This window comes from Xylocopa sonorina, chromosome 1 (assembly GCF_050948175.1).
Source record: "Xylocopa sonorina isolate GNS202 chromosome 1, iyXylSono1_principal, whole genome shotgun sequence".
NCBI lineage: Eukaryota > Metazoa > Arthropoda > Insecta > Hymenoptera > Apidae > Xylocopa > Xylocopa sonorina.
This window is the reverse complement of record NC_135193.1, coordinates 10303461-10321012: the sequence shown is the minus strand read 5'-3', so window position 1 is coordinate 10321012 and position 17552 is coordinate 10303461. Positions and strand designations below refer to the sequence as shown.

At 52.1% G+C, this 17552-nt stretch overlaps 1 protein-coding gene across 1 annotated transcript in view; it reads right to left on the bottom strand.

Moving 5' to 3' along the window:
- The window catches only part of Eogt (EGF-domain O-GlcNAc transferase), an 82433-nt gene extending 79164 nt beyond the window's left edge, over positions 1-3269 (bottom strand). Inside the window, exon 1 of the mRNA XM_076906758.1 lies at positions 2854-3269. Coding sequence (XP_076762873.1) covers positions 2854-2878 — 25 coding nt within the window. The 5' untranslated portion in view covers positions 2879-3269. The remainder of the gene's footprint in view (positions 1-2853) is intronic.
- Positions 3270-17552: the final 14283 nt, after the last annotated feature.

Sequence of the window (17552 nt, the reverse complement as noted above, 5' to 3'; positions counted from 1 at the left end):
GCCGGGCGCCGATAGCGCTTGTGCAGGCGTTCGAGTCGCCTGGAAACCGCTCCCGGCCGCTCTCGCCGCCTTTTTCACCACCGAGACGCGTAAAACGCGCAATAAGGTATTTACCGGATCGCCTTGGGCTAATCTGACCGTCTGCTGTTTATTTTAGACAATTTCACGGATCAATAGAAATCGGAGGGGCTAACTCCATTGTTCGAAACCCCCACTTGTCCATTTATTACATAATTATCGTCGCTCGGTGATAAACCAGAAACAACAGTCCGTTCGAAAACGAGGATCCATTTGTTCGACCGTTTACCTCGTTACTTCCCTTTTTAATAAGCGGATAACATCGTGGTTGTAAAGGGTTGAACGCGATTTTTCGCGAACGCGGTTTTTATTAGCCTTTATCGAGCCGGAATTTCGCTTTCCGCGCTCCGAAGAAGGCTAAAATATTGGTCGCGCGTGTGTGCACGCGTCGAAGCTCGTTGGTCTCGCTAATAAAATACCGTGTTTATACGTCGAACGTACACTATAATTGGCGATATAAGGGGCCCGCGGACACGCAGTAGGCGATGCCTACAAGTGTAATCCATTAAGATGCGCCCACTTTGTTTCCTGTCTGCTGAACGGCCCCGCGCTGCTGACAGCGTTACCGGTAACGTTGTTCCTGCGCGCGCGAATGTATTGAGCGAGTTCGTGCGCCAATGTTCGCCGGTTCTAGCGATCGCGAAAGGTGGAAGCGAGACGGTAATTCGAGGGCAACCGAAACGATCCGGCGAATCCAACGTGCTCCGTTCGCGTGGAATTAAAAAGGACCCAAGCAATTGGAAATTGCAGTCTTCAGCGGCTTTCGTTTGGTTCGACGTTTCGCGTTGGAATTTTTGTGAAAACTATTTCTTTCCAATGGTAGTATCTCGCTTCGGTTTGTGTTTGAATGACTTTGCTCGATAATCGAACGGCGAGGGTATTGTAAAGCACGGAGAACGTTGGCTCGCGAGTGGGCAACAATGTACGCTACTCGCGCATTGCATCTATGCACTCGCTCGGTGCATAGGCGTGAGCAGGTCGCAGACGGCGAAGCCGTGTGTCAACGTGCATTGCGTTTCGCAAGTCCCTGCTAGACTGTGTCTAGCACGGATCCCTCGTAATCGAATACCCGTAGTCGTTAGTCATCCGGCGAACACAGCGTTCCATTCATTAAACTCCGCGTAACTATGTACCACCGGGCATACCTTGCTTCCATCGGATTTCATTTTCGTTTTTCATGACTTCGATTCTACTAATCGCGATCTTTTCGTCAAATCTGCATCGTAGATGTGAATCTGCTTAGACTTTACCAGAAAATCTATACAACTGTTCCACGCGTTCGCTTTACGATCCGTAAAATCGCCGAACACACCCCTCGAGAGGATTCGCCTGCAATTAGGCATCTTTTTACCTCGAGACTCGGTTGACAAACGCGCGCGACAAGGCTCCAAGGGCTTTTACAAGCTGGCCAACGTGTCCAGCCCCGATGAATAGTGGGCCCGTGTACGAGGCGTGTAAGCGAGCACGAGCGGTTGGCTGGCCTCGCGGTACGAGCAACGCGGCACCGCTCACGATAAAGAGGATACCGTGTCGTCGTGGAACGACGAGCCAGCCACAGTGGCCCATTTTCGTGGCTGTTACAACGCGGTTATTACCATTATTACCATGCTCCATTACCATAACGGAGATGTTATTTAAATAAGTCGCGAGCCACCCCGCGAGCGATGTCCTTGCGGAATAGAGTCGGTTGCAGGCGGCTATGGTACGTGCGCGCGACCGCGCTCCTCGGCCCCCGGGCTCGAGATACGAAAACCAGAGAGAGAGAGAGAGAGACGGAAAGGGAGGAGGATTTATGTGCACCTCACGCCGGAATGGTAGGGAGGTTTTAATGAGGCTGCTACGGCCCGAGCCGGGAAAAAATGATTGCGAGAGAAGAGAGATTCTTGTTAATTGATATCCCATTGTGGATTCCTCGCCGTGTCGATGTACGTTCTTTCGTGCGAGTTCGAATCGATCAGCGTATGCTCGATACTCTCGGATAAGGTTTCCACGAATTTTTTTAGGAATCGACGAATTTCTGTAACTTCGACAAAACTTTTTTCTATGCTTATCGCATAGCAGATCTTTAGGGCGTTTTCATTGAAAGTGAAGCGACTTCGGGGACGCCTCGGCACCGTCTCGCAACGGTGCGCAAGATGCGTATCGTGCGTGCTCGCGCACGTGGTTACGGCGCGCACGCCTCCGCAAACTCGAGATGCCAGATTGCACGACCGACTTTGCGCTCGTGCAAACGAAAGATTTCGTCTTATTGGGAGGAGGGGGGCTGGGCTTGCGTCCACCGGCTCGATTACGCTCGTTAGTTAGCAGAAGCGGCTGCGAAACGATCGTTAATCAAATTTACATGCCCGCGCGAACGCTAGTTCGGGTAGAGACGGAGAACAAGCTATCGCGGCTGGAAGCTTCTCGCAATTGACCATTGAATATTATCTAAGCTCGTAAAGAATCGTTCGAAAACTCTAGAGTCGACGGTGTTTCACCGTATTACCGCTAGTATAACAACGAGAATAATTCAGAAGCAAATCGTCAGCTCTCGGTCGAGCCAGGCAATAATCGTTGAACGAGCAAAAGGGATAACGCGGGCTGTTGCGAGCGCGTAAGGCGGCGACCGCGGGGGCAAGGTTCGAGTGGAATGCATCGGAGATAAGGAGGAACCATGCGCGAGCTATTCCATTCGTCTTGGTCAGGCTAAGCGTCGGGAACTGTTGCTTTCTTTTCCCCAACTCTTTCGAGATCGCGGCGATGCATAAAGCGATTTATTTGAATTAATGAGCTCACCTCCGCGGCGCTGTAGGCGAAGCATCGGGTCCGAAAGTCGTCGATCCGATCTACTGGTACCACCGGGAGGGGGAGGGCGGTCGGCTCGTGACCAGAGGGACCTTAATAAAAGGCTCTCGTGCACACGCCCTCTTCTCGTACTCTCGTCCTCTCGTCGCCGTCGTTACCGTGCGGTTTCCACGGTTAGAAAATCTCATTACCAGCCACCTTTCCGTTCCCTTTTCGCCAGGTTCGATCCCGGTTCAGGTCGTGAGATCATATATCCAATCCTTTTTTTTCTGCCCCGGCCTCGCCAATTATAGCAGACAGCGAGATACAGCGATTTAGGCGAGACCCACTTTAAGCGGCGCGCTAAGCGAATCCCTTGGCGAACCAAGGTTACCTTTAGGAGCGGAGGAAAAAACGCGTCTTTTCCCACTTGCCACGGATACGTATATCCACTTATTTGGCCGCGCGCGCTGTCTCTCGTTACGCATCCAACTTGCTCGGCTCTAAATTGCCACCTAATACTTGGGGGCACTACCAGCGGCCACCGCTAGAAAGTCAGTTTGAACCGCGTCGGGACGTCGAAAAGCCGCGATATTAGTGTCGAAATCGCGAGATCCCATCGTCGCGATCGGCCTAGAACCTGCTCCATATCGAGCGCCACCGAGAGACCGCGGCGTTGCGACACGCGTCGCGCGCCGTCCGATGTAAACCGCTGATACAGGATTTATGTATCCCTCGACGGTGGCCCCGAGGTAAATTACCGATAAATCAGCGGCGGAGGCGGTCGCTCGCAGGCCTCGCTCGAAACGATAGAAACCCTCCAAATTTGGACGACAGCCGGAGGAAGCGTTGGCCAATCGCGGCGGCGCGATTGCGCCTGGGAAGCCGCGGTTACCTATCCCCCTGCTCGTGTTCGGTTCCCTTTTAATAAAGCTGTATCGAACGCGGCTCGAAACGAAATCGTCCTCCGTCGCGGTGTACGCTTTGAATTATCGGGATTTCGCGCGGTGCGAATTTATGGGACGCGGAAATCGCCGGTGGAAATGCGTACGATAGAGTCATTCCTCGAGAAGTATCGATGTCCGTTCGGGGGTGATCGCAATTTCGAGGATTCGCGGTGAACTCGATCCGCGTTTCACTTTCGACGCCCACTAATTCGCGATCCCGCGGGCAGTGTTCCCAGTTTCCGGGGGTACGTCGAAGACGGGGCAGGTTCAGTTTTGGTTTGCTGGATTCGGCTTACCGCCACGGCCGAGCGGATTTACGGTTTATGCGGCAGCGTATATTTAAAGCGTCCCTAGCGATATGACCGCACTGAACTTTCGGTACGCCCACGCGGCGAGCCGGAGCTGTGAAAGACGACGTCGTCGACCGTTTCGGTTTCCGGAAGTGTCCCGTTTCCTAGCGAAATCGCCCAAACTTCGCGCGGTACGCCGTTCGGTTTCCGGTCCCACGAGGTCGCGTTTTTCTTTGTAGTTCCCAGCGATATCTGTCGAGTTCGAAGGCAACGCTGTTATCCCATACGTAATTAATCTTAGTTTCTTGGCACGAATGTACTCGCGTCTCGGTTCCTTATTTTCCTAACTTTCTACAAAGCACGTCTGAACGCACAACGAGAAGAACCAGACTCGCAGAGGGGCAAAAATCGTCAAGCATGATGGATTCAAGTGATTCTTTCACGGCCTATAATTAACGCATTGTTGGTCGACAATTCACATAACGAAGCTTTAATTCGACACCGTTTTAATGGCTCGCGATGATTCTTGGTAAGGATCTATGTAATCGTTTAAACTAAGCATTGTGCGCGATCGATCGTGAAGAAAAATACTCGTATTGATCCTTCTTTCTCTCTCTCTCTCTCTCTCTCTCTCTCTCTCTTTCTTTGGCTCTAGTCATTCGCGGACGTCATCGCGCGCGCCTTTCGATTAGTCGATTACAATATATGAGCCCCATAGATCAACGGGTCGAGTCGACGGGATCATCGGGCGCTACAGAGACCGTAATTGGATCGATCGGACGATTGAGCAATGACGGATGATCCATCGATCCTAAGGTGTCCGTAATGGGGTCTCCCGGAGTTATTAAGAGTCCATAAGTCCATCAGCCAGCACCTTAGATCCATTAATTTCGTTTACCATCGCCCGTTATTCCTCGTCGTTCTGCATTACAATTTCCCAAATTGGGCATGCGTTGCGTTTGCGACCGTGCCAATTGCACGAGCTGCGAAAACTAATTAAATTACCGTTCTTTCGTTCACGAACACTGTTCTTACATCCCCGCGTTCGACGGACTTAATATTCGTAAAAGACGACGAACGCTAGGCTCAGTTGAAAACTCGCATCGTCCAATTTCTCCGACTATTTCGAACAAACGTACGTGTAATATTTTACCACGTACCGTGAAAAGCCCTGTCGAGTAGCATCATATCGCGCGGTGATTTACGCGCAAGCTATCTTTGTATTATAGTTAAGTCCTTAATAAATACCAACAGAGTCGAGCAACAGGCCGGCATGGCGGACACGTCGGGCAATGTGTCGTACGTGGGGGAGTCAATGGCGGTCAATGGCACGAGCGAGCTCGATCAGGTCCACCAGGAGCAACATCTCACCGGCTGGCATAGCAGGCGGCACCTGGACCGGACTTAACCCGACTCGGCGAATGCTGAGCACCGTTAACCCGGGTTCACACCGAAAATCCGTCTCCGATCATCTCTCGAATAAGTGGCTCGATCGCCACGACGATAGCCGCTCCACTGAATTCCGCTTACCGTCTGCTAAGTAACGCGGTGCGATTCTTGAGCGTTCAGTCGGGTCAAGGTGGACAAACGGACGAACAAACGTGAAATTCTCTATTGCCAGTGGAGCGAAAGTAAATTTCATCGTGCGAAGTATCTACTATAGAAAGAATCGAAGACACTGATAGCGCAAGGTTCTAATTGTGATTTGATATTCTTCGAGACATTCATCGGATTAGTATAATATCTTGCAAGTAGTTTATAATATGATTTTAATGGTTAGAAATTTGCCATTTGCAAAAAATTTGTCCATAGTGATCATCTCGCTTCTATAGCATCTTCGTTAACGATGCGCGTGCTAATATAATTGATCGATTATCGCGCTCGAAGCTCGCGGAACATCAGCGAAGGTATTAACAGAAGTAACGATCGTTAGAACGATGTGAGGGCTGCTTAAGGCGACACTGAACGGGCCCAGAAGCATCGCCGCTTCATGCTTCCGAGAACATTACCGGCCGTGATAATCGGCGCATTCATCTCCACTCCCGGGAGATCCTGGCCCCGGTGTTTTCGTCGATGCTCATCTCCTTCTTTTCTTCGTATTTTTCACACCAACCGGGCTATTTTCACGCGTTCGAAACCCTACGGAGCTTCCTATCCGAAAGTCTCGAAATTCCGAACGTCTCCCCGAATCAATCTTTGGAACGAGAAACCGAGAAGACGGGAGGAAGCTCCGTCGATGTATCAATTAATCGTCGAGAAGGGTGAAAAGAGAACGAGGGAAGATTTCGTACGATAACACCACGGGCGAGCTCCGATCGGCTCGTTCGGGAAGATTATCAACAGGCCATTAACGGAATTTTTATTTCGCCTAACGATCCGTTTTAACCGTGTTTATTAGCGCCGTCCGAGAGGAAGCAGCTTAGAAACGAGCGGTTAATTGAGAGTGACGCTCGCGATCCTATCTATCGCGAAGAATTCGAGGTGTTCCGTATGAATTATGATAAATGAGCCGTGCCCGCGATTGCGATCTGCGCTCGCTTATTTCTGGGTTACATCCGCGCGGAATCCTCCTCCAATTTCCTCGTCGATACGAACTAATTAAGCTCTCGCGTGGAAAATTTTCCAATGGAACTCTCGCAGTCGCGTAGCTCGGAAACAAACAGGTTCGACGTATGATTTCCAGACACGAATACACGACTATTTAGTCTAACCGTCGAAGGAGTTGTATAGTCCGGCGGTTTATCCGGCGATCGAGCGATCGTTCCCAAGGTAGCGTCGGGAGTCCGCGTCGAGCATTTCGGGCCACCGAATCTCGCTGAAGGGAGCGTCGAAAGTTAAAGAGGAAGGTGGGGCCCATTTGGTGGCGCGGATTACAGATCTTATCGATGGTTACGGGGCACCGTTGCGCCCTACGCGGCCAAACAACAGTCCGATTTCCAGCTGGGCCCGGACACCGTCCACCAGGGTCAATTATTTTCCCGCGCTCCGAGCAGAACGGTATTAATGGAGGCTACCGAGGTGCCGGGGGCCTCGCGCGTGCTGCTGCTGCTGCTGCTGCTGTTGCTGTTCTTGCCTTCGAATTATTCTAATGCCACGATACCAGCGCTGACACGCTCCCGGCTCTTCGGATCGCTGCGATTTATAGACGCTTCTAATACGTCCACGCCCGCACTTCCTCGCGGAGAATGTGGCCTGACGCGTCTATACGTGCCCGCGGAAAGATACACTATCGTGTTCACCAGAGGCGGAGGATACCGAGCGGACGGTATTCTGAAAAATCTCGCCTGACTTATCGCGAGGAAACTAGAAAGAGAAAGGGAAGAGTTCGGAGTGATAAAATTCCGTTCGAGGTCTTCGCTTCTCGAAGGGAGGATACGATTCGGAAGTTCCATCGAGTTTTATTTTATTTTTTTTTTTTTTCAAACACCCGCCAAGGCGAAACTGACTGACAGGTTTAATTTTGAACGTAGCTAGGAGCGAGTAATCCGTGGTCCAACGGCGAGGAGCATTAATACAAAATTTTACGATCTGCCTTCGGGATGCGTGGCGACAATAGCGTCGCGCGAGACGGAACACGCGGCACAATGTTTCCGTCCGTTCGTTTCATATTCGAGTCTGTAGCGCACGCGGTTGAAATAGGTCGCTCGTAAAAGTCCCGCTATAAATTCACCCCAATGTCTCCGGCGATGTCTCCGATGGCGCGCTCTGACGTCGGTGGACGCGATCGTAAAAAGGTTCGCTGCGATTCCCTTCTCACCTGTGCCGATCGTCTCGCCTCCGAAAAACGTCCTCCTCCGTTCCGCTTCGCTATCGGCTCCAAGATAACCCTGATTCGTTCCTCAACGAACGCGCATACGCCACGATCTTGACTCTCGACTACGGAACATTCATTTGGCATTCGATACGTCGATGTACCTGGTTCCGGGAACGTTGTTTTCAACGTATCCCGTGGCTGGAGGGTAGCGAGCAGCTGACGGGGAATGGCACGCTTCCCGAACCAGCCAAGGCCCTTAGGGGTTGGTAGGGAGGTCTTTATGCGTCGAACCTATTGCGCTCGCGATCCTACGGGGTAGGATAAACGCAACGCGACATGTAATTCCGGCACCTGAATCGGGGGATTCGCTCGCGACCGTGCAAGGGCGCGGGATCAAGGATTTCTTCTAACCTATTTCCAGTTTCTATCGAGAAACTTGAGAATGAAATGCTCGAAAGTATTCTCGTAACGACAGTGTACTCGTATCCTCACTGAACGCATTAAATAGAACCAGAAAATCATCTGATCCGAGTGACCTACGTACACACGCGCTATTCGTACATCTTCGCGAAGAAGAAACGAACGAAACGCAGATACGACGTCTCGGAGAAATACACGTCGATCTATGCGAAGAAATCCCGGCCGCGAACGGTCGTCCTGTTCCTTTAAAAGTTTAAAAGCGGTACGCGCGCGCACGGGTCTTCGTGATCCCTCGGGATGGCACAGCGTAGCCAGAGCAGCAGAGGCTGGCCCCGTCAAAGACGCAACCTCCGTGGGCCTTAACTCGATCCATTCAGGATCGCTCCTCGTGCAGGCACTTTGTGAGCCGCGAGCACAATGAAGCCAGCCGAGCCGAAAGGTACCTGCCGTCCGTGTATATACCTTTCAGGCCCGTGGACACCTGCGCAAGAAGACTTTTGATTTTTCTCCATGCCCGTGCACCTTGGCGAATTTGTCATTCATCCGGCTCTGACACGGTCCCGATGATTTAGCTCGCGACCCCGCAGGTATACGCGTTCGGTTGCCTGGAAGCCGCGCCGGAAATCGGATCGACGTCGAGGATCGCAGCATTCACGAGGCGCTAATTGTCCGTTAATATCTGGCGAAATGAACTCGTCGCGACAAGGATTCTCGCGTGTCGAAGCAAAAGAGAGAGAAACGTAGAGCCCATAATACAGGCTTCGTGTCCAAAATTCTCCAGTACCGATGTATAGCTTTAAACGTCGAGAAAGAAAAAATTGGAGCAAGCAGATCGATCGTATAACTCTTCGCTAACTGTAATCATATTACTGGTTCCTTAACTGTTACCAAATTACCGAACGCAGTTGCCCAAGCTGCGTATTGTACAACTCGACCATCCCCATACGAGCACGCGAAACGCACCGATCGTCCGTTTGAAAAGTGGCGAGCCGAGAACAGATGAAAGAGCGAACGGTCCTCGCGCCACGGCTATACGTAACCGCCTAATCCCTTTTAGGTTCCGGGCAGAGTCAATGGCGCGGGGCACGCGATAGAAAAAAGGGGTGAAGGATCGGCCTAGCCGGAAGCTCGTACGTACACGTGAGGCCCAGCCCATAATAAGTCTCGCTGCCACGGTCCCGGTGACGAAGGTAAAACGTCGTATGTGCCGACATTAACCAAATCTGAACAAACACTGGATCTCGTTTCTCTCCCTCTCTGTCGCTCCGACACGCTACCGCTACGTTCCCTCCCGTTACCGCGAACAGCTGGCCCGAGCCTCAGGAACAGGGGGCTTCATCCTCCATCCCCCAAAAGGTCGACCCTCGGGGCACGGAATAAAAATGTGGACCCAGAAACGGTACATCGGGCCCCCTTTCAATGAAACTCGTGCCCCGATAGTGTACCTAGCCAGAAAACCTGATCGAAAACGAACCTGATGCACCGTGGAAGGGCGACTGGCACTGCTCGACCGGGCCGCTCGCCATTTCTGCGGCTATATTTTGGTTTTCGCCACTGTGCTCCGTGAAACGAAGCCTACAAACGGGACGCTCGTACACAATTTCACGGGCGCTGTCCAGCGAATTACGAAAAATTAATTAAACGTAGAGTTCAATTTACCGTATACGCAAGGGAAATTAATTTCGAAAGAATTTCTCGAAAACTTACAATGTTGAATACGTCTCGATAAAATCCGACGGAGAGAGCCAACTGTGTTCTGAACCAAAAATCGCTGGAGAATGTTGGGAACGATTTTAAGGATCGTCGTCGATAATGGGCAATACCGTGCCGATGCCACGGGCATACAAACAGAGTGGAATTTGCTCGTGAACGTATAAAAGGAAGCCCGTTAAATCCTAAGGTTTACAGAGAAGGCGGCGAGGTCATGCAGTACGTCGTGCAGGAAGAATCGTAATTACCCGACACGTGTACCTGTACACGAACGACGACGGCTGATATCGGCGCGAGGTCGCGATCTCCGCATAATGGGAGTAACCGACGCGAAGAATGCAGGCCGACCCTGAACCTCCTCTCCTTCCCGTCCCGCGACAAAGATCAAGGTGGTCCAGAATGGAACGCGCCGATTGCCAACGCATTTTCACAGTTATGCAATTGGAGCACGCGCGATTGCACCAGCAGGCTGGCAGTTGTAAACGAGCACGATTTTTATTTCCGAATCATTCGTTACGATTTTTCACGCTACTCTTTTCTCAGAAATTTCAATAGCATCGATCGTATACAATTCTCGAGATAATCTTTTATTTCATTCGATAGTCGAACGATGTCGTAGAACGGCGATCCACTTGCTCGTTCCATATCCCACAAGAAACTACGTAACGAGCACTTTAAAGGATAATTTAAAGGTGTAAAAGAAGGCAGAAGTAGTGGCCATTGCGCGAAACGTATCCCCCTGTGCTTGCTCTGTAAGAAACAATTCCTCCTCGACCAGCTACCGTAATAACGAACACGCCACCGATGGCTACTTACAGATTCACGGTTTTCACCGCGCAACAAATTAATTTGCATGCCGCAGGGACTCGCATTCTTCTCAGAAAGAGGACTAGATTAATCGTGACTGTTCCTGGGCGCGTTTATCGTCGAGGACGCACAATGACTCGGGGACCGATCGACGGCAACGAGGAAAGGATCGCTCGGAGGCGCGTCGATTTTCTTCCTCGAGCCTGTTCCCCGTCCCGTCCAGAGCTCCTTCGTCTTCGTTGCCGCGGATTGATAATCCTGATGGACGTCACGATAGTATTAGCGTCATGGCGCTCGCCGCTCCTGTCGCGAGCTGACGTTCGTGCAAAAGAGCAAAAGAGGAAGCGGACGACCGAGAACCAGACGAAGAAGAAGAAGAAGAAGAAGAAGAAGAAGAGGCCGCCCGTATGTCGGCCTCAGGAACCTGATACTGGCGCGGTTTTACAAACCACCGCGATACAGCGCCGCGAGAGCACGAGAGGATGCATAGACGTTAACTCTCGTTTATATTGAAAATTCTTGAAGACCGATCTAACCAAGTTTCCCTCAAACTCATCCCTAAAACTCACCCATATACGTTAACATAGAAGAAAAAAGAAATGACTGGAATTTCGAGGATTAAAGAAGATGGTGGAACAACAAATAGCGTCGAATCGGTGGATAAACGCGATGGAATCGGCAAAATGTCGCAGGCCATCCCCGGCAGGACAGGATCCCGACGCGACGAGAAGAACCAGGTGGTAGCGCGGGGCGCGTGTCCAGATTGGGGTAGGGGGCAGGTGGGCCCCCTGCATTGTCAATCTCTGCCTTTCTGTACCTCGTGGCTGCCTGGCTGGCTGCGTGTGTGATCATGTTTCCGTGTCTCGACGAAGGGTTCCCCAGTCGGCGAACGGCGAACGTGGCCGTGTACGCGTCACGCACACACCGTAAGGGCCACGGGGCTTCAGAGGGTGCAGCGAGCACATAATGAGGATGTATGCGGCAGAAGAGGGGTGCTTGCCTCTCTCGGGATGGCGATGGGGATGCCGTACCTCGGCTCACCTAGCCGAACGAGTGTACTCTCGCTCTATTGTACGCGGAAAAGGCAGGTGATGAGAACGGTCGGCACCACGCGACTCTGCGCCGCGGTTCTCATCGCGTGGATCGCGATCTAGGAACGTCGAGGTCGAATGAAATTCAGGGTAGTCGAAATTACTGGTGCGTTTCCTCGAGATAAGTTAAATTCTGCTTCGAGTGGAGTTGCTTCGGTCGAATAAAACTCCCGTGTTCTCTGTTCCCGCGGTACTATTCGTTGTTTTACACCAGTTACGCGAAATGGCTGGCAGTTGGAAGGAATGCTGAGGAATTTTCGTTCGTAAATAAAAAGGAGAGGAGAAAAGATCGTAAGATAAGACTGTCGTTCTTAGTAAAATATTGAGTGGAAGAACTTTAAAGGTCAGCAAATTCAAAGGTACGCGTGTCTCCGTCGATAGATCGACATCGATGCCTAGCCGATCGACAATTGCACGTTGCATTGAGAACCACCATCATGGTCTCGCAGCGTATCCCAGTATTGCACCATTGCACCACGGGTTGCAGTGTGCAAAAGCACTTCCCCCACCTGGTATCGATACTCGAGCAGAGAGCACGTGCCATCAGCTGTCTCCGCTGGACCACAGCCGAAGGCGGAGGAGGCGCGTTAACACAATGAAACCGCATACAACAATTCCGGTCAACGACAGAGTCTCGAAAAATCCAGCTGAACGGGAAAAAAACCGCGAGAATCGTCTACCCCCGACTGCAACGCCTTAACGGGGACGTGAAATTTTTACAATCGAGCCGACATCTCTGTCTACCTCTTCGGCAAAGATCATGAATATTCAATTGTTCCACGTGAAATCACAGCTGAAACGCCAAAAGAGCATCCTCCTCCGAGGTACACCCATACCTAACACCTCTACATCTGATTTTATAATCCGGCCGACATCTTTGTCCTCCTGCTCGTCGAGGCCATGAATATTCAATTGTTCCACGCGACCCTGTTTCAAAGCGCGTCGTCTGGTCTACCCACGATAAATCCGAGTTTCTAGTATCCGGAGCGGAACACGGAATCAACGCGGTGAAACGAAAGCGCGGTGGTTGAATGAACGGAAAAGAAACGAGGCGAACGAGACGGGGGTGGCGCGACGAGTTACGATCCGTGCGCGGGACGAAAATTGTAAATCCCTTCTCGAGAGGAAGAAAAAGAAAAAAGGGGGGGGAAAAAACACGGTAAATCTATGGTCGCGAACAATGGCAGCGGGTCCAGCGCTCGGTAGCGCTCGCGGTCAACGCGTGGATCACTGAGACCGCCGCCCTGGCGTGGCCAATGCGATTACGTTCTTCTCGCGCGAGCTTACGCTCGCCCGCTTCGACTGGTCCGCGGTTCTGGTTCTTGCGGTCGTCCCAGCTTCGAAAGTCTTCCAGTCTGCCAGCGCTGATTTTATCCCGCTTCCTTAGATAACGTTCTCGATATCTGCCGCTTTCCACGGAGCAGGAAGCGTTTCGCCCCCCGTTCTCTTGTCAGCTTATTCCGATATAAACCGATGACGCGCGATTCGATGAAACTGTCCACGGAGAGGCATCGCGCGAAAGAGGAACCACCGATGGTCCAAGTCAGTCGTCGTCCTCTCATTAGCGTGCACCGCTAGCGTGTCCCTCTTCTCCCCGGTGCCGCTCGTAACTCAGCGTGCTCTTACTCACGCCGGCCGTGGTTCTACGTTCCCTTCTCTCGTTTGCTCTCTTTGCTTCGCCTCTCTGCCTATCCACCTTTCTACCCGGCCAACACCGTGCCTCCAGTTTCTCTAGCACGCACTCCGGCCACAGCCTCCCTCCGCTTCTTGTCCGCCTTCTTTCTCCCTCGCGCGAGCCGTTTCGCGTTCGCCAGAAACATAATAGCGCGGTCTTAAACACCTAGACAACACCGGGTAAGACAATCCTCCTATCAGCGCCGGCGTAATAGCCAGACAGGCAGCCAGCCAACCGCTAAGGACAATTGCTTCGCGGCTGGCTGTTGCGGCGTGGGCCCGAGCTCGTACCTCACCGGCCTAGCAGCCTGTTCTACGATCGCATACCTACGTCTACCCGACAAACCGCCTTAAGGTTCGCCCATAAAAGGAAACCGCGGAACCGAGACACCGTGCATCTTCCTTCTCGCGAGCCACGGACGCGTTTCCGCGACGTTTCCGCGATCGACGAGCCCCGGTTCCGCGTACCGGTCCCAGTAAAAATTATTCTCGACCGAGACGGTGAGCCGAGACGGTCAGGTCAACCAGCGAGACAGAGGGAACTGCGTCGAACGGTTAACGCGTCGTTCCATTTGGATAGAAACGAAATCACGAGTCGCGAGTTGGTACAGAATACGGTGTTCCACCTCCCACGACCAGTTCACCTCGGCCCGTGTCAACACGAGGCGAAACAAATTACTTTCAACGGCGAGATTCAGCAAACTGACCACGAGCCTCGTACGAGGCCTCCCGATCCGAGAGAAACGATCGAAACGATCTATCTACGATCTAAACACGGGGACGTTATAAATTCACCGGACCGGATAGGGCCGGCAGAAAATTGCTAGGGAACAGATATCTGGCCAACGGGAGCGGTTACACGGCCCGGGTACTCGTGTACCAACGCGAACAACATCGTCGTTGCTTTCTTCCTAGTCCGCGACACCGTCCGCCAGAGCTAATAGACCGATCAATCGGCGGAATCGGCCACGTGTGCACGTCGCTTAACGTCGAACGGAGAGTGACTGGTCCCAGATTCGCCGGGCATTTTGCTTTCTCCGCGGCCGGTGGTGGTTTCCGCGCTGTCCGTTTCGCGAAAGGGCTACCATGGTAGCGCGCGTTGACCTAATACGCTTCCCGGCTATCAATCATACGCGTTAGACCCCACGACGTCCGCGCTGGGCTCCAGTTGCGTAACCTCGACAAAGCGGTGCGTTACATTCGGCGGCGAGATCTGGATAAGAGGAACAATTCAATCGAGACGGTGGTTACGTCGAGAGGGACACCGGTTCGCGAGCCGTGTACGCACGATAACGACGCGTAAAAATCATTATCCCCTGGCTGGCACTTAATTATACCGGCGTCGGGTGTAACGCGCCAGGACCGAACCGCGAGCATTCGGGGAAGAAAGTTCCCGGACGCGGCACGTGGGCTGACCTAATACGCGTCGCGGCTATCAATCATGCTCTGCGCGCGCGTACCCACCAAATTGGAGCACGAGATGGAGTTCGACGTTGCGTAACAACAGATCGAGAGCATTCGAGGCGCGATCCGAACCGTCCACTCGTTGGTTAATTTAAGAAGAAACGGTCGGACGGGGGTAGCACGCGGACAGCTTCCACATCCGTTCTTCCGTCAGTCAGGTGAAACAATGCCCGGGGGATCGGAAGATTAGCGGGCCCGCAACGGAAATCTCGATTCCTTTGCACGGGCTGACCCCGAAGGAAGGGTGGTCACAAAAGGTAGCACCGGTGTAAACGGAGGTGATTGCAAATCTTTATGGTGCTCTCGAGTGCCCAGGTGCACGATGAATAATAGCGAGTCCACGTACCCGACGACGATCTAGATACTTTAGAGTTCCGCTGCGATTTATATACGGGTCGTGTGTACTTTGATTTCTTTTTCTTCCTCTTTCTTTTTTTTTTTAGAAGGGGGCAATAATTTCAGTTCCATGACGAGCGAGGACGAGGAGTGGAGTGCTCGTGCTCGCTCACGCCAATCATCGTCCGTCGTTCTAATAACGACGCGAACAGCTCTTCCTCTGTTTCCTTTCTTCTTCTTGTTAGCTTCGTATACGAATTACGACCTGTCGTCGTTGCACACTGGAACGGGGATGAAAGAGTTTCACGAGGAAGGCTACTTCAGCCTCTTTCAACCGGCCCGTGAGAATCGAATCGTAGAATTGAATTAACGCGGCTCGAGCGGTACGCTCGCCGCAGCGGTAGCTCATTATTCGACAGTTCCGACCTTATAACCGTTTTTTTCTCATCGCTCTTCCCGCGTGCTCGAGGGATTTCGTGTGTAACGTAGAATGCTCGAGTGGCAGTTTCGAGTAATTATAGGACGAAGAAGGTATAGGAATTGGAGGGTAGAACACGATACAACTAAAATTCCCGAGAAATATTTCATTAATTTCAATGTAAACGTATTTACGTTGTCACGAAAAATATTAATCCGAACGAACTATATTTATAGTTATCTATTTTGGATAATTTTATTTCAATAGAATCCACCCATCCCTTCCCTCCCCTTGAAGGAACGAAAAATAGCAGCTCGCCAGATTCTACGATTTGTCAACACGCATCACGATAAAAATGCATCCCCCCCGATCCCAGTGTTCAACCCAAACACCCCTAAAAAGCCGTAGAACGGGACCGTTAAAAGCCGATAGACGCCGAAGAGACGCATCGGCGGGCACCCGTGCGGAGAGGGTGGCTTTTAGACACCGTGGAGACAGAGGAGAGGGTAGGTCCGCTGGGTGCCGATGCAAGCGAAACGCGGACAGATGCATGTGCACCTTTTAGTCTCCTGGTCCATCGGCAGCCTGCGACACATGTGCTTCCAGGTACGGGCGTGCACGTATACGTATAAGCGCGCGCGTTTCTGCGGACGTGCGTGCACACATGTCACCCTCGAGTACGGCTGTATCTCGACGCACACACGCGAGTGGTACAATGCCAATAATAACCTATCGCCCTCGTCGCATCCCTCGTCGCAGATTCCAGCAGATGCTGGATGGCTGGCTCGCAGCCCCTACACGGGGGTCTAGTTTTGTCTAGGAGGGGTTGGCTGCCGGCTTTTCTGCCGTACAATGAGCCGCAGGGGCAGGTGTGGACTCCCCTCAGTTCGTGGCGGGCGCGTGCCCCACACGAGCGGGGGCGGGGTATTTCTCTCTCTCTCTCTCTCTCTTTCTCCCTCTACCTTGTTCTCTCCTACTTCCTTCGACTCGAGATCGTCTCTTACCCTCGTCCCGTTCCATTATTTCCTTCAACGTCTCGAGAGGAGAGAACGTCTTGAGACGGAGGCTCGCCGTTATAAAACCTCAGCCCTCCGCTCGTACTCGCCCCTGACGCGCACCGGAAAACCTGCGGAGGAGGTCACGTGCGCGTGGGGGACTTGCATCCGATTACCCGGCTATGAATGAACACGCGGAGACTTCTTGCTTCTCGGGGGTTGGAACGTCGAGGGGCCAGAAGATCGTTCGCCGATATCCTTTTCAGACTCCTGCGGAGGAAGTTCGGGTTTCTTCTATTTTATGGGCCATGGGCGTTGTTTCTGGGGCACGGGATGAATCGGAGGTGTCGAAGACGTGGAAGGAACCGTTGGCGAGACTTTTTACTTTCGAGGGGTGGGAGGATCCTGTGACGCAGGATCGCGAATCGAATCCGTTAGGGAGACTCGGACGTAACCGTTACTCCTGGGGGTTGAAAATAGAGGGTTGCGAATTCTAAAGAGACCATCTTCGATATCTGCCTTTGGTTTTCTGCAGAGGAAGCAAAAGAATATCTAGTTCCATTTCTTTCAATCGACGTTTCGACGTAGGCGTTATTCGTGATCGAAAACTACCCTAGAGGGGTGTAGCTCCAGAAAAGTTCGTTAAATGGCACAGAACAGGGGGGAGAAATGGATTGATTCTTGGAAGCATACGCACAATGGTAATGAATATCGATTTTTCTGACGTAACGTCGCGAATCGGAGACGCTCAACGGTCACCGTGGAAGCGAAAGAGGGGTGGGAGCATGTGTGCGACAATAATAAG